Genomic DNA, 17,731 nt, shown 5'->3' with positions numbered 1-17,731 from the left:
ATCTTTGTGTCTTTGGATGACCAAGGTAAAAATCCTACTGATGGGAAAGGGATATTGTTTTAATTTTTGCAATTTAGCCATTGATACTTTTTTACTAATGTTTGATATTTAAAACTGTCTCCCTTCAAATTATCTCTGCGGTTCTCTCATCCTGTCATTTATAAAATTCTGGCAAGATCATTAGGTTGCTTTTTTCTCATATTTTGCGGGGCATTGAAGAGATGAAGTACGTTTTATGCCAAAATCTGATTCAGCCGAATAAAACATTTTTCTAGAGAAGAACTGAGTATACTGACTGCAGCTCCTGATAAAAAGCATTTTTAAAATTGCATTTCAAATCTGCTAGCAGAGAAAAGCAATAATTCAGCATCTCATTTGGACTGCAGGAATGTCTGATAGTTGCACAGTAAGTATAACCTGGATCTGTCGTGACCGTTACGCTTCAGTCTTTGAATGTGGTAACAGGTATACAGACCAAATGAGGAGAAGGGTAATAGAAGACTTTCTGTCTGTCTGTTACGTTTCCAGGTGTGTGGTGTGGACTGGCGATGAGCGTGTTTTCTTCTATAACCCTACCACTCGTCTTTCTATGTGGGACCGACCAGATGACCTAATTGGAAGAGCTGATGTGGACAAAATTATTCAAGAACCACCTCACAAAAAAGGAATGGAAGAAGGAAAAAAACTTAGTAAGAGCAATCTTACTGCCTTCTTAAGAAATCTGAATATAATTTATTTTCTGTTGATTTCCAAACCTAATAACATTTAAATAATTGAGATAAATGTAAGGACATAATGAAAAATGCATATAATTTTGGACTTTAAGAAGGCTGGTGGAAATGCAAGTTTATAGAGTCCTTTGGAAAAAAACAGTCTATTGAAGAAAATAGATACTAACAAGGTTGATTTTTTTTTTTTTTTTTTTCTAAATGACGACAGGCTGAAAATAAAGCCCGCACTTTTTACTGACTGAGAAAAGGGCCTGTGTATGTTTTATAAGCAAGAGGAATTTGGGGGCCAGAAAAGATTAATCATAATGTACGAATGGGATCTCACAGAAAAGGCTTTAAGTTAGAGAGCATCAACTGGATTACAGTTTTGGAAGCAGCTGCCAAGAGCAGAGAACATTCAAGAGGCTGCTGAGATGATACTTCTTTCTGGCATGAGCTCTAGTAAATGGTCCTGGGATGACATGTGGGCTTGGGAGTTGGAGGAGAACAAAGCGCAAGTAGGTGATCGGGAGATCCAGATGTGCTTCATTAGACTGTTTAGCCCGAGGGGGTTTTTGCCCTGGAAATAAGAGGTCAGTGTTTGTAATTTTAAATCCCAAGTTGGCCACAAGTCCGTTAGCCCTGCCACCAAATTCCAATAGTGTTAGTCTGAAAGCAACTGCAGGCTGTATGTAGTCTTCTGCCAGAATATGTTATTGCTGCGTGTGTTGTCCTCTGGTTTTGCACAGGGTTTCATTTGTAACTTACAAACTTTTCATACATATAAAATCTAAAGTATTATTGAAATCTCTTAACAGTTAGAGAAGAGCATGAATCTACAGAGGAAGCAAATGAAGATGAGCCTATTAAAATTAAAAAGCGCAAGTAAGTTTGCTTTTTGAATACTAAGTGGTCTGTGTAGATAAAGTTTTTCATCTGAGCAGTGTGAATACTGTTGTATTCAGCTGAGTAGAACAGTAACTAATAGGATTGCTGAACGCAGTCATCAGCTTTGTGCTATTTTACTTTAGCAGCTTAAGTATTTGATATTTCTCTGAGACAGCTGAAGTTCACGTGTAGAGGAAATAGCATCTCCTTTGGAAATCATTCAGAATGGAAGTAAATGGTATAAGTTGATGAATTCAAGGAGTATTTTGAGTGCAGTTTATCTTAAACAACAGAAACAAACTATTTATCTAGCTTGCTAATTTCTGTGGACAAGATTTTTGTTGCCAAAAATCCAGCCATCTAGATTTTCATAGTAATTACTCTTTTCGCTCTTCATAAAAATTTACGAGTTTTGTTTAGGTCTTTTGGTCTGTTTTGCCTACTGGAGGTGGTATCTGTCACTTCAATCTAAACTACTTACACTATTTTATAAGTAGTTTTACCATTTTATTTACTATTATGTATTCTTAGGGATGATCATAAAGTTGTTTGCAACTAGGGCTTTGAGTTTGCTTGGGGTGAAACCTATTTGCTCTTAGTAAACTTAAATCAACAAAGAACACACTTTTTTTCCAGAAATGCCTTCATGGATGAATGTATCACTTGCATTACAGCATTTTCTGTTCTAATGATTGTAAAGTATTCCCAATTTGAGCTAACTCCCTTAGCCATAGTCTTTTCACAGGGCCTCATGTCCTTGAGCAGGAGATAAGAAAATTAGTGCAGTTAATGTAAAATCTATTACACATCTGGCAAGACCATTGAATACAGCCAGAATGTGCCAACTTGTTGGACTCATCTGTTGGCCCTGAAGTTATTGAGAACACCTTGGATCTTCAGCTGTTTCGGTGTGAAAGCATTCATACCCAAATCTCAGAGAATGGCTTTCATGGTTTGTAAGCTGATGCTTCGGAAGTGATCCATTATATCCATTCTGTCCTGATGTAGTTCAGTTTCTAACCTATATGGTTGACATACCACTTCTCAAGTTATACTGTGTGCTTAATTTTTTTTCAGGAAAGATGATAACAAAGATATTGATTCAGAGAAGGAGGCTGCTATGGAAGCTGAAATTAAAGCTGCTCGAGAGAGAGCCATTGTCCCTCTGGAGGCTCGGATGAAACAGTTCAAGGACATGCTTCTAGAAAGAGGGGTCAGAAATCTGTGTGTGTGTGTGTGAGCAGGGGAGAGAGGGAGGGGGAGGTTCAGGCAGAGGTCTCAATTCTTAGTGAATTCAGAACCTGTGGTGCTCTCTGTAAGGAAAACAATCTCGTCCTTCCTCTGAGTAATGGATGCATTTGGTACATGACTTGGTATTTCAAAAAATGTTACAATTACAGCAACGTTTTGGTTTCTAAGTAACTGAAATTAACCTGTGTCAAGACAGACTTTTTTAAACTTTTTTCCCCAAGTTAAGTAATTACTTGTTTGCAAGCTGCCGTTGAAAATAAATAGGACACACAAACTGGACACATTGTTAGTATTTTTGGAAATGTGCCTACACAAGAAAAGCAGTAAGTTCCACTGTAGTGTGTATACTCTTATCCTTCAATGGGAGACTTTTTGCATTTAGTTAACTAAATTTGAAATCTGCTTGATACCAATCAGTTTTGATAGATAAATTAGTCTATTAGAATAAAAATTTATATAGTAATTTTAAAAAATGGAAGTGGTTTTCGCTGCCTATGCAGCTTTCATTTAGTTTCAATAACTGGATTTTATGGGATAGTTTTAATAAAGCTTGTTTAAGATGAGCTAGAGCATGTTTAAATCAATCTCTTTTTGTAGCAGAACTGTCTACACTTGTAACGTTCAGAAAAGGTATAGAACAGGAATGGGATATGAGAACATAGAATCGCAAGGCTTTCTTCTGATGTACTTTTTTTTGAGTGACACACAGTAGTAGTAATTAAGCATGTGTTATTTGGAAGTTTTCAGAGCCAATTAGTGTTGAAACTTGCTATGGCAGCCTCTATCATCTATTAGTGATGAACACTTCAGGATGAGTTTGTTTCCCTCTCTTCATCAGATGTCCTATAGTTTTCAAGCAAAACTGTACAACTTCTGTGTATTTGAGAAAACCATTAGTTAAAATGTAACTTTTTTTTTAATTAAAGGTCTCTGCTTTTTCAACATGGGAGAAAGAGCTACACAAGATAGTTTTTGATCCTCGTTACTTACTTCTCAACCCGAAAGAAAGAAAACAGGTAAAAGAGAAGTAAAATTCATTCCAGACACATCTACTACAGGCTCTGTCTAAATCCTCGGTCTGCTATTTTTGTTCCTGCTAACCTTCCAGACTAATCAGTGTTGCAAGGGATTTTTGTTATGATTAGGGTTTGTCTGGAAATGGAAGGCAGCAAGAAAAGAAGTGAGTTGATATTTTTTTTTTCCTATGGTTCAAAAATCTAATATTTTATCACAGTGAAAGTTGTATGTATACAGAGAGCTCCAAAACCTGAATGAAATTATGAGAATCGTCAGCATCTCTTCAAAATATTGGTGTAATGAATACTCTGTCTATTTCTTAAAGAAAAAAAGTGGTTGGGGGAAAAACTAAAGTGCATTTTTATTGTTAAGCAAGTTCTCACTCCAGAAGCTTTTCTTCAAGTGATTGTATGGAAATGGAAAACTTCAAGAATACAGGAAGTATCTGCTGTTGTAAACATATGACCCAGAAAAATGTTAACATAACAAGAACACGTAAGAAACTTCTTCACAGGTCTCAGATTATATGTTTAGATGCAGTACACTACATGTTCAGTGGGTTGGAGTAATTCACATATCCAAATACAAAGAGTCCCTAACCCTTCTTTGTACCTCATCTATGTAGGTTCTGTGGTGAGAGGAAAGGAAACAGGAGAAAAGGAAAGAAATGGGTTTTTTCCTTCCTCTTGCCTAGAGCTTATGTGACTTCAGGTTTGTATGTTTTATGTCGGTGACTGGTGTTTCTGTAGGTTTTTGATCAGTATGTGAAAACTCGAGCAGAAGAAGAGCGCAAGGAGAAGAAAAACAAAATAATGCAGGCCAAGGAGGATTTCAAGAAAATGATGGAAGAAGCAAAGATTAATCCAAGGTAGGAGCTGCTTTCATGTTTGTATGCATAAGCTCTATTCGAGCAAAGTATGTTGGGTGGTGTTAGGTGCATTAACCTCTTTCAGAACGGGCAGAGGAGAAAAGTCATCAGATACTGTTGAAATCTTCTTTTGCCTGCTTGTATTCACCTAACCCATGAAATAATAGAACTTGTGATTTATAATGATTTATATATTTTAAGTCATTTTGAAGAAACCCCCAGCATGCTGACTGGATTGTGAGAAAGGCCTCATGATCTACCACAAGTTTTCTTTAATCATCCTGTTTCTTCTTAAGAATATTAGTAGTCTCTGAGAAGTACTAGGGGAGGTTTCTTGATTTTGGGGGGAGGTGCTGAAGGGGCTGTTTTTCTGGTTACAAAGTATGTTAATAATGATATAATAGAATGTTCTGGTTGCTTTAATATAGAAATTATTACATGCCTCTCACGTTCAGACCTACTTGCAGTGATAGTAGTGAGGTGATGACAGGGAATGTACTAACATTCAAGATTTGATTGCTAGAATTTTGTTTCACAGCTTTCTCACATAGAGTTCATGAAATATGTGCTTATGTCACCAGATGAGCTCTAAAGCATTCTCTTTCAGCATCTCTTGGCTTATCTGGCATTAATTCTTTTACAGTGAAATAACAACTCATTTGTTTCACTTCAGCTTAATTCTCTTCAGTGACCCGTTTTGGAAATCTGGTGGAAGCCAGTGTTATGTTAACTTGAAATTATTTCAAGTCTGATTAACTCATTTAAAACACCTGTCTGCTCATTTAATAAGGGTAGCTGTTTTGACAGTAGTAGGCTGGGAAGAATGGAGGCATGAAAATGTTTTAAGAAAAGGTTCATCAGTTGTAAGTTTAATATATAATTCAGAGACTAACATGGACTATTATGTTAGCTTTAGTATCCTCAGCTTCCAGGATATCTCCGATGTGTCATATTGGGATTGACTCTTACCTGATTATGGGTTGGGGTGGGAAAGAGAGTTCCAGCTGAAATACTGTCTTGTTTAATCTTATCCTTTGTCTTCTGGTTTCAGTGTTTGTCTAAAGGTATTGCTGTACTTCTGTGAGTGCCAGACTGGTTTTTTATCACCTATCTCAGTCCAACATGCTCAAGAGTTTGTGTTCCACTTCACTTAAACAGCTCTTGTTCTTCAATATAGCTGTACATTCACTTTCTAATCTTTTTGAATAAGCTACCAAATTCTCTTCTTGTTTCAATTTACCCTACAGCAACAGTAGGCTGGATTTTCCAAGTCTAATTATTTCCATGCTGTGATGAAAACATTCGTATGATTATAAGTGTCTCACGTATTCTTGGGGCCAGATTTGCATCAGAGCTTGGAAAAAGCACAGTAGTGGTTTTTTTCGAGGTAAGTGGCAGTACTATATCTACTGCACAGATTGGAATCTGGCCCTGGAGGTGAGAGAACGGTCAGGGAAATGCTATGGGGATAATGGGTTGAAAGCCCAGTGTTGCTGCATCTGCCCATAGTGTTTACAATATTTTCAACTCCGAGTGTTTTAAGATTAGGCTATGCAATGTTCACTGTAGGAGGAAGAATTGATTCAGCCAGTGTTCTATTGTGACTAATACCAAAAGATGATTTTCTTGGTGAACTCTTAGCATGGTTTGGCTGCAAGTAAGCGCACGTAAAATTTTCAGTTTCACAGCTGTGAAATACCTGGACAGACTGGCGGCTGAACTGCTAACCCACAAAAAAAGAAGATTTGTTTGTAGACAACTGAGGTTTTTAATTTCTTCTTGGTTGCCTTGTAATCTGTCTTCCTACGCCTGCACTTTCTGCAGGTGGCTGTATTCAAACAAACAAAACCCCCCCTGTAAGTCTCTAACAATACCTTTCATGTGTGTGCCTAAACCTGACTCCTTTCTATATAGTTCATTGATCAAGCATCTCTGTAGTGAGACCATAGGATGTTGCCTTTTTTCTTTTTTTTTTTTTTTTTTTTTTTTAATTATACTCTGGCATGTATTCTAGCAGAAGAAATATTTCTCTGCTGAACCTGCTTCCCAGCAAAGACAGCTCTGCCAAATGAGTTCACTTGCCATTTTGTTGCAGAACTACTTTTAGTGAATTTGCAGCCAAGCATGCTAAAGACTCGAGATTCAAGGCAATTGAAAAGATGAAAGATCGAGAGGCCTTGTTTAATGAGTTTATCACAGCGGCAAGAAAGAAGGAAAAAGAAGATTCGAAGACCAGAGGTGAGAAGGTAAGGTGACTTTTTTAGTTCCAGCAGTGTGAATGGTGTGAGTGTGAGGCTGAGTGAGATGGGACAAAGCCAGTGCTTGGTTTCCAGTGAGCCTTCTCTGACACACGGTCCTTCTCTTTCCATAGAGGTTGTCTAATGTAAACACTTCACGGATGTCCCTTTGATCTTTCTGCACTAACTATTTTAAGTTTGCAGGTATACTGACTTTTAGAGTATATAGAATTGAACTTACATTTATTTGTGAAGGTGACTTAAGTAATCATGCTTATTTTTCATTTACCTAAGCAAGTAACATTATATTCTTCACTGGAATAATGGCTGATTTTTATTTTCTTTTTTTTTAAAGTTATATTATCCTGAAGCATTAAAAGGAAAAGGATTCTTGTCCTGGTTGTCTGGAAATCCCAGAACTGGCCATTATCTCTCTGTTCTCCCAGTGGAGGCAGTAAGAACTTGAAATTCTCTATAGGATACTCCGTTTAAATTTCAAACAGGTTCCATATCTTCTCTTTCCATCTAAAAGCTAGCACTTCAGTGACTTTTTAATCTTTCAGTAAATATATCTTATGTATAAACTGCTGCTTATTAGAATTAAAGGTCAGCTATTAAAGATTAATGAATTCCAAATGTCGTTTGACCGTACTGTCAATAGCAGGGAGCAGGCTTTCACCACTGGGGAAGCAGGCTACTAAGGAGGTAGCATCAAATATTATCAAAATATGCAGCCACTTACTTAAATGTCCCTGTGTGTTGTGCGAATGGAGAAAATAACCTCTAAAGCCTAATAATTTTTGACATTTTTAAAGTCTGCAGTATTTATTTTATAGTATAAAGTTATTGCAAGTTTCACCTACTAAGAATGCTTACAAAAGAGAAAAATTGGAATAACAGGTTAGACTTGGGGACAACTTCGTTATTCGATAAGTTTTGCGTATTTTTTTTTCATCTAGCTACTCTAGTCTAACTTAATTCTGTACTTGATTTTTTTTCAAATGTTGACTTGTTACTGATATTTTCAATAAATGATTGTGCTTTCAGAGGAGAACTGATGTAGTTCAAAACTAGACTTTTACATGCTGTATTTCAATTATGAATATGGAGTTTTAAAGCATTCTTGCAGCTTAATAGTGCAGTTCAAGACTTTAAAAAAAAGTAAATACTTGTTTTGTTGTTGCATGATTGTTCTAAAGTTGAAAAATTAAAAGAAGAGAGATTGTGTTTGTTTGCTTTTGAAATAATGTTTTTTCTCCAAAAGCCTTTTGTAACCATTTTATGTATTCTGTTTTATAACAAGTGGATAGACTTTACAGTTATGTGCTGTGCGGCCTGTCAATCAGTTCAGTCTGACAGCTGTCAATCACTGACACGCAAATATTATGGGATTCCCTAGTGAGGAAAGAATTGGTATCTCTGTGTGGTGACTTTAGCCTCCCGCAGTTCCGGTACTTTACATTTTTTTAGTTTTTTTCCTTGTGAAGTGATGAGAGTTGTACCTGCAATGTGTTAACTGCCAAAAAAAAAAAAAAAAGACTTCTAAATACACCTGAAATATTTTCAGTCTTATTTTCCTTTGATTTTGAAAGTGCTTAAAACATAAAAGAAAATTTAAGGCATTTAACCTGAAGCTTTCTCAGTCTGTTTTAAAAGTCCAAAATCTTTATTTAAGGAGGATCAACTTTACAGAAATCTTTAACGTAAGGGTTATAAATTATACAATGTTTTGATTTTTGCTTCATTGAGTTATAGCTTGTTGGAGGGTGATGGAGCAGCCAGCTTTTCAGATGGTTGGTTTTAGTCAGGTGGCTGATTTCAGTGAGTCAAGGCAATGCTAATACTGCCCAGGTGGCAGAGATGGAGGTGCGCGTGGGCTTGAGGGTAGCGGGGAAGGGACTGTGAGCTGGTGACGCTGAACAAGCTGCTCACGTGCTGCCCCAGGACAAGGCACTGTTCCATGTCCCCGAGATGAGCCTGACGTCCCACCTCACGCAGCCTTACTGAAATGTTCAGCTGCAAACCTCCTGCAGCCCACCCGGCGGCTGGCTCTCACCTCTCATCTCTCCTGTATCAAGAGCTCTTAACAGTTTTCTTCTGTAACGCTCTACTTGGCGGAGCTAGTTACTGCGTGCAGATATACTAAACTCACAACATCGTGAAGCTATGATCTTAAAAGATTATTCCTTCCTGAGATGTCTTTGACTTGATTTTTTTGAGTTTTTGCCTTTTTTTTTTTTTTAAGTTTTAAATTGCAACCCCATTTGCAATACTTGCGCCATATACACTGTGGATGACTGACGCTAAACCCGTGCTTTAAGAGCACTGAAGGCCTGGTCGTGTCATTTGTTTTTGTCGGGAGGGAATGGGCTGTGCCCCCCGGGTTCCCTGCCAGCCCGAGGTTGGCCCAGCCGGGTCTCAGCGGGGCAGAGCGCGGGGCGCTGCCGGCGGCGCAGCGGCTGTCAGGGTTTGCCCTGTGGAACGTATGGGCATACGTGATTTCTGCAGACTGCTTCTGTTGAAACTTGGAGATACCCTTACTTTATAGACTTCTGTAGTAATGTCTGGGAATCATTTGATTTTTAACAAATATTTCTAATGCCGGGGCTTAGAAAGCTTCATATTTTTGATACTGCATGCATGTTTTAAGATGTTTTGAAACAACATTCTTAATTTTACAATGAATAAACAGTTTGCTTAGCATTTTGTTCAGCTACTTTAAGCAAAAGTGATAGTGCTGTAGATGTAGAGCAACTTCCCACTGGCACTAACCAGTTGTTTTCTAATCTCTGTTTACTATCTTAATCTCTCTGTTGAGATAGTAAAGAAGCCTATAAAGCCTTTATGTTTATATGTTAATATTGTGAAGAACTAAAATTGTCAGTGGGCAAGCCTGCAGAATGTTGGTTCTGATTTTCATTTCATTCTTGCATTCTGTAACTAAACACATTTTTAGAGAATTGGGATGTGACAGTTCTCTGGCAAGCCAGAGTCTGTTCGCCTGTCCATCTGCTTGCTTCCCTTATGAACCTCACTGTTTTGGAGCTAAGCTGCTTTCAGTGGTTTTCTTTTTTAAAGAAATGAGGGGAGGGGATAAGTACCAAAAAATGAATGGCCAGCCCTTCTCCTAGTTTTGTTTTGGGTTTGTTTGGTTTGGTTTTTTTTTTGTTAGTGTGCCATAAAGACGGATTTGTCTTGTGGACCAGCAGGGTTTGGGATGCTGTGAAGGCAGCGTGCTTTGCCTTGCGTGTGCAGTCCCTGGAGTCCTTCCCTGGCACTCGGCGAGTGAGGCGAACCAGCCCCTCGCAAATCTGCTTCCGATATGGAGGATTAAAAGTTAAACCAGGCTTCTGAAGAAGTAAAAAGGAGAAAACACGTAGGCCCTAAGGTGCAGCAGGAACAGGGAGATCATCTGCCCCAGAAAAAAGAGATGTAATAAAGGCATAGTAGTCGCTCTTGCAACTGCTGGTTCTGGGAGTTTGGATGAAAACATGCTGCTTGTCTCAAGATAAAAAAACTAATATGATTGATCCTCTGCCAGCCCCTTGTGATGGCTGTTGTTATGGACAGAGTGCCAACATGCCATTTCTAATTGAAAAAGTAGACTAAAGTATTTCCTTAAACTTTTATATATATATGTGCATATCCATCTTAAATGTAATTTACTTAATTACCATGTCTGGATAAATCTTTATTGGTTAGATCCATCTTAAGACATTGCTCATTATCAGCAGATCCAAGTATTTACGTCTGTTCATTGTACACATAGAGGATGAATCTATAACTACTTGATTTGTTTAGAGCCCTGTTTAAAACTATATAGCTTCTGTAGTATTAATATGCAAAATGCTATAATATAGAATCAGTAACTTGTTACTTTGATATATATCTATATATCTAGATATATATAAAAGCTCAAAAAAAAAAGTCTAAATTGGAGCAAAATAATAAAAGCTGTATTGGTGAATCATTCTTTATTTCGTCTGAGCTGTAGCAGATCTTTTTAATATATCTGCTGTAGCAAAATTGTCCCAAGGGGAAGTGAATTTTAGATGTGGTTATGTCTAAATTCAGAGTTTAAGTGATTTCTCTAGATTATAATGGTATGTAATATTAATATGCTTCCCTCTGTTGGAGGTAAGTTGACTCCTTTTTTTCATAAGAGCAAACTGTTGTTTATCAAAGTATCTTTCTCAAGTATTGTCTTTCTGTTTCCATCTGTAAAACAGATCAAAATGGACTTCTTTGAGCTACTGGCTAATCACCACCTGGACAGTCAGTCTCGCTGGAGCAAAGTGAAGGACAAAGTAGAGACTGACCCCCGTTACAAAGCAGTAGATAGCTCTTCACAGAGGGAAGACCTTTTCAAACAGTACATAGAAAAAATAGCTAAGGTATGCACGTGACATTCGGAAATATAACTTTGGGTGTTCTGCTGGTCACATTGCTGTTAACGTGTGAAGTAAATAACTAGAAGATAGACTACTATGTGCTTTAGTTCTGTACTAAAGGCAATTCTATACCATGGTTATAGAAGTGCTCCAGAATAACAGCTTGAAACTTAGAAGTACTATGCCTGGTGGTGCTGCTGTAGATGTTCGTGGTACGTGTGTGCACATGCATACACGCACACAGAATAACTGGCAGAATTTATCCAGCAGACCAGGAAAGACAGAGATTCCTGCCACTGGTTGTAAAAATGGCTGTAAAACTTCAGAAAATACAGACACCACATTGATTACTTCCTATCGGACGGACAGTTTCCTTTGCTGGGACTCTATCAGCTGTGCTTCCTTCAGGAATACAGATGGTTCATACACATTTCCTTTGCTGGGTTTCTCTCCCTTAATCCAATATTCCTACCTTTCTCTTCCAGGCAATAAATGGTTGAGAATGTAAAACCGGGCTAACAAATAGTAATACCACTCTACCTCTGCCCCCCATTATTCAGAGTTTGTCACTGTACATAAGACACATGCTCCTAAGAATAGCTGTTCTGTGGTCAGTGTTGTGACCAAACTTCCCTTTCCCCCATGTAAACCCTATAATACTTCCAACATAGCTGTTGAAGCAAAATTTTTAAATCCATAGATCTCAAATCACTTTGAAGTATTTTGTTCCAAGATGCCTTTAGTTTGATAACCCTTTAGTTTACTTGCCTGTCTGATGAAAATATGAAAGGCGTTGTATTGTTCTGGTTGAGAAGAATTTGTTCTTGCATTTCAGAATTTAGATTCTGAAAAAGAAAAGGAGCTGGAAAGACAAGCTCGCATTGAGGCGAGTTTGCGTGAACGCGAAAGGGAAGTCCAGAAAGCTCGTTCGGAGCAAACCAAGGAGATTGATAGAGAACGTGAGCAGCACAAACGGGAAGAAGCTATACAAAACTTCAAAGCGCTTCTGTCTGACATGGTGAGACATAGACAGGCTTTCTCAGCTTGTCAGTGCATTCTTTTTCTAATTTTTGCACTATGTAAAAACTTTTTGGCATTTGTAGTTAAGTTTATATAGAAATAGAATCCTGTTGCCTTCTCCCCACTGCCCTCCACTCATCTGTGGAAGTTTTGTCTTGGTTGGAAGAGACTGCTTTGGATTTAGGGTTCATGTTCTGGCATCTTGCCCAGGGTGTTGGTGGATACCATTATTCTTGTTGTGTTTCTCTGGGGTCTCATGGGTGATGGCAGATTTTCAGTCATGCTACTGTAAGATTCATAGAATTATAGAATAGTTTGGGTTCGAAGGGACCTTAAAGCCCCTCCAGTCCCACCCCCTGCCATGGGCAGGGACACCCAAGGCTGCTCTCCTGAAGCCCAGGGCACTGAGCTTGCTGCACACCCTCTTCACTGCCTTGAGGATCTTCAACTCCACCGTTTCATGGTAAGGGCAGCCAAAGCTGCCCTTGAGCTTCATACTCCCCTTCACAAACTTCTGTATGTCTGCTGGAAAATTAGATATTGTTGAGCACTAGGAATAGTCCCTCTTATTTTTGTGTTGCCGTTCTTCATGCTCCAAACGCAGCGCCTTCGCCTTACTGTTTCCCTGTTGTGTTGTATGCTTTGTTCTGCTGGTCAAGCTAATCCTTGGGAGCAGTTCCTGTATGGTGAAGGTCATCTTAAGAGGACAGGGCTGGCAAAATGAGTTTTCATTAGTATATGTACCACACCCTTGCTCCCTGGTGTAAGATATGAAATCCAAACACATTACTAGTGCTCAGTTCTACATTTCAGCATTGAAATCTTTCAGGGGGTGGGTTATAAACGGCTCATCATTCTGGTCTGGTGGTATAGCTAGTAACATAAAGCAACAGCTCCTTGAGGGTGCTCTCAGGGCTAGAACCAAGGCATTGCAAAGCTCCTGCTGTCTCTTTGTAAATAATTATCTCCAAGGCTGCCTTTCCACACCACTTATGCTTAATATATAGTATGTTATGCACAGAGGAGGAGGGTGCTGGATTTTTCTTTTTGAGAGAATACTCAGCCAGGTCAGTGGGGTATCTCTGCATGTGAACTGATGCAAAGTAATCCCTTCTGCCACTGCCTGTTTAGTATTTGTGGGGAAGCTACCACAGTCTCTTACTTGAAGGCTGTTTTGTTGGGGTTTTTAATCTTTAATTTGAACCCTGACTTAAAACAAGAGAAATAAAAAAACTAAGTAGTGTATAAGAAATACCAGTGAACTGTGGATAAAAATGGTTTAAAATAAATATCATCTTTTGGCTCAGGTGCGTTCTTCAGATGTGTCGTGGTCTGATACCAGAAGGACTTTACGCAAAGATCATCGATGGGAATCTGGCTCCTTGCTAGAAAGAGAAGAGAAAGAGAAGCTCTTTAATGAACACATTGAAGCACTTACCAAAAAGAAGAGGGAACACTTTAGGCAACTTCTGGATGAAACTTCAGCGGTAAGAGCTGTATATATTCAAACTTTGAATCTTTGCCAGCCTACTGTGTGTGACAGAAAACCAGGAAAAGATAAATCAATCTGATTTGGTTTTCTTTCCAGGGCCCCTTTGGTTCACCACTATCTTTTCTTCTTTGTAATGAAATTTGTGCATTTTGCTTTCTTGCTTGTTTATCTTGAGCGTTAGTTTGGTTTAGCATACAGTTCATTTACATTTAAACTTCTAATCAGTGATCTTTTTATCTCCTGCAGGATGTTACGTTTCTTCAACGCTGAGTTATTTGATACTCTTTACTATATGATGTTTTGCTCTTTCAGATACCCAGTGTGTTTGTCTTAATGAATATAATATAATCTTACCAAGTTCATCTGTTTTGATGTTCTCCTGCTTTATCTTGTGCTGCTGAATCTGGACTTTTATTCTATGTAATGCTATGGAAATCTATCAACTATTCTGTGTGCTGTGGGGTTTTAGTGAGTCTTGCTCTTTTTTAGTTATGTGCCAACAGCAGTCAACTTCCTTTAAACCAGATAGGTTTTACCTCATTTTTTAATGTATTAGTTAAAAGTACTTAGAACATCAGGCAGATTTTTTGTGTGATAGAATAAAATGACAGACATGTAACTCCGAAGCAAGTTTTCTCTGGATGATTTTTAACAACACGTTCATATACGTACATATGTACTAGAAAGAGACTTTGGGATGTAAATGATATTTGTGAGGACTTTGATCTGAAAATACCATCTCAAAATACTAAAGAAAAGTAAATATATAAAATCAACATATTCAGAAAACAAACGTAGTACTATAAATAATCAAAACCCAACACTTAAAAATATAGCAACAACTTTTTCAGTAGATTTGGGAGATATTTAAAAGCTTCAGATATAGTAATATTTACATTCTGTATTCTTAAAGTCTAATTTTCACTTAACTCTATTTGTTTCTTTTGAAAGATAACTTTAACATCAACATGGAAAGAAGTGAAAAAAATCATTAAAGAAGATCCAAGGTGCATTAAATTTTCTTCGAGTGACAGGGTAAGTGCTTTGCATCACTTCCTAACTCTCAGTTTAGTGCAGGATATAGAGAAAATAAGTTAACGGCTGCTGAAGTTGTTTCTGCTTTGTGTGAACAGAAGTACTGTTTAAATAAAAAAATAAGATTTTTTTTCTAATTAAATGTAAAATATAAGGAAAAATAATATGTAATTATTGCTCATGTTCAGTACATTAAGTTGCATGAAGTACTTAACCTACGTTCAGTGTTTTAAGCTTATCTTTTTTTCTTTCAGAAAAAACAAAGGGAGTTTGAGGAATACATTAGAGATAAATACATTACTGCCAAAGCTGACTTCCGAACGCTATTGAAAGAGACCAAATTTATAACATACAGGTGTGTAGTGTAATGTCAACAAAGGACTAATATTTTTTTGTATTTTTCCATATAAATGGCAACAGACTGATGTCTGGTTTTTCTCCTAGCGTAAGCTGATGTCAAAATTACACTTTTGTAACCTCTCATAACCTGTCAGAAAACCTCTCCAAAAGTCTGCAGCATCTAGTGACCTCTTTTTGCTTTATTTTGACATTGCTGCTGCTGACTAACAAGTAATGAAGATCAAACCAGCACAGGCAGGAGGTTCTCTGGCTTCGGCATAGTATTCTGTGAATAGCACTCTGAGCTGTCAGGCATTAAATTAATTTTGTGGTGAGGACTGTCTTTCATGTCTGTTCTAGTCCTTGGCTTAGTCTCAGGAGGGATCACTACTGAGGGAGGGTTCTGTTTCAGGACTTTGGAGTAGACGGCAAAGAAATACTGGCTCGGAAATTTTATAAAAAGCCCATAAATAATTTGCCTGGTTTCTGTGGGAGGATTTGGTTGAAATGGTGTGCCTTACAGGTGGGAAGATTTACAAAGCAGTTGACTTTTTCACTTGTTTTCAGGGGATGGTAAGACTTGATACAGATTCTTGGGTAAGGACCAAAACAAGTTTCCTGTCAAACAGGAGTTCCCTTAAAAAGCTGAAAATGGCACCGAGTTGTGTGGGTGCCTGGCGGTCAGCGCCGGCGTGGGGGCAGGTCTGGCTTCGGGTGCTGCTGCCGCCGCTGCTCTAAGCTCACGGGGCACACACAGTCCATAGCTCAAGCTGGACCGTGGCTGAAACTTCCACATCTGATTCTAATTGTTTGCCTCATTCAGATGCTGAATTTAAAACTCCAATTTAATTTTTTTTTTTTTTTAATTATTTTTTCTGGTCCCCTCTACATTTTAGCATTTGGATAGTCCATGTAGTGCTGTACACGGCCATTGCAGCCAGGCACAAGTCTTCCATGGTGCTTAATCAACGTAGCTCAAACGTAGGCAACAAGCCCTAATTTCCTGTGCATAGAGTGCTGCCGATGTGCCTGGTCCTGACTTAAAGCAGCATCTTCCCAGCTAAGATGCCACCCAGGTCTCTGCACCCTTCCCACTGACTCTACCTGTGCTTTCTTTCCGAGAGCAGCTTCTCTGAGCTCGTAGCAGCCACCGCCGGGACCGAGGCGGGTTCCCGGGGCCTTCTGTGCGTCCCGGACCACTCCCGGGTGGTAATTCTTACGTTTGCTTTCAGATCCAAAAAGTTGATCCAGGAGTCAGATCAGCACCTGAAAGACGTAGAGAAGATATTGCAAAACGACAAGAGGTATCTGGTACTTGACTGCGTGCCGGAAGAGAGGCGCAAACTCATTGTGTCCTACGTAGACGACCTGGACCGCCGAGGCCCGCCTCCACCACCCACAGCTTCAGAGCCTACAAGACGAACAACAAAATAGTTATGAAATACTCTTAAGCCAAGGGTATCTGTTAAATCAAAAAGCTTGCATGAGCCATCTGTCAGGTTTATACATACACATTTACCGTGAATATATTGCAAAACCATCTGAGGAGCAGAGGAAGAAGCAGCATTTGTGAACATAAAACGGTCTCTGGGGCAGGGGGGGGGCGGGGGGAAAAACCACCAACAAAAAACCCACGTTAAAGGTATTTATGAATCTCTTTGGGGCGTGACTGACAAAAATCTGAACACATGGGCTGTGTTTGGTAGCTTCGGATCTCGGAGCGGTGCAGAATCTGTGTATGAGGTGTGGGTGTCGGGTGTTTGGAGGTGTTCTCAGCAGTGTCATACATGTGAGTCTTAAGGATGATCACGCTTGTGGTTTGAAACTGTACTACGTGTGTGCCACCAGCTTCCTGAGGGTTACCCGGGGTCCCTGGCTGAGGAGGTGAAATGCTGTCTGATAGTTTAAATTATTCATTACTGATGACCACGGTCTGGAAACACAAGTCCCAATTCTCTGCTTGCTTTCACCCTTTTAAGTGGAACTAAATCGATTAAAGCCAGAGTTAGAACTGAGAGGAGAATTAGGACTGAGACCAAATAAAATTTGTTCACAGGTCTGCTTTGTTCCTTACCCTACCCATGAATTAGAAGCAAAATCAGGTTGCTCTGCCCAAGTGAAGATTTCTCTAATAATTTTTACTCGAAGTTGGAAACACTTGGTAAATAACAGTGGTTACGGCACAGAACGGGACGGTTGTATAAACACACTTTTATTTACAATAAAGTGATCTTTACATACTTCTGGATTAGACTGTGGATTTCCCCTCTGGGCAATTCTTGTAAACTATACTCCTGTTTTGAATGTTAAACTTGTGTTTCTAAAGTTTAATTTTGAAATGTTGGGATTGTTCAGTTTATGTATTTGAACTACAATAAACCAACCCTTTTTATATATGGATTGTACAGGCTTAATACCAGTTTTTGTTGGATTTTGTTGGACTTGTGAATTTATGAGTAAAGCAACCAGCTGAAGTCATACTA

The 17,731-nt window shown here is 38.7% G+C and overlaps 1 protein-coding gene across 7 annotated transcripts in view; it reads left to right on the top strand.

The window, feature by feature from the left end:
* The window catches only part of TCERG1 (transcription elongation regulator 1), a 34,850-nt gene extending 17,119 nt beyond the window's left edge, over positions 1-17,731 (top strand). For all 7 annotated transcript variants that reach the window (XM_042790106.1, XM_042790111.1, XM_042790110.1 and 4 more), the window contains 12 exons: positions 529-689; positions 1,529-1,595; positions 2,676-2,811; positions 3,776-3,865; positions 4,616-4,734; positions 6,830-6,980; positions 11,201-11,365; positions 12,198-12,380; positions 13,690-13,869; positions 14,826-14,909; positions 15,164-15,264; positions 16,481-17,731. In XM_042790106.1, coding sequence (XP_042646040.1) covers positions 529-689; positions 1,529-1,595; positions 2,676-2,811; positions 3,776-3,865; positions 4,616-4,734; positions 6,830-6,980; positions 11,201-11,365; positions 12,198-12,380; positions 13,690-13,869; positions 14,826-14,909; positions 15,164-15,264; positions 16,481-16,682 — 1,639 coding nt within the window. In that variant the 3' untranslated portion in view covers positions 16,683-17,731. The remainder of the gene's footprint in view (positions 1-528; positions 690-1,528; positions 1,596-2,675; positions 2,812-3,775; positions 3,866-4,615; positions 4,735-6,829; positions 6,981-11,200; positions 11,366-12,197; positions 12,381-13,689; positions 13,870-14,825; positions 14,910-15,163; positions 15,265-16,480) is intronic.

Source organism: Tyto alba, unplaced genomic scaffold (genome assembly GCF_018691265.1).
Source record: "Tyto alba isolate M040663 unplaced genomic scaffold, T.alba_DEE_v4.0 Super-Scaffold_17, whole genome shotgun sequence".
Taxonomy (NCBI): Eukaryota; Metazoa; Chordata; class Aves; order Strigiformes; family Tytonidae; genus Tyto; species Tyto alba.
Note: the sequence above shows the minus strand (reverse complement) of the source record. Positions and strands in the feature narration are given on the sequence as shown.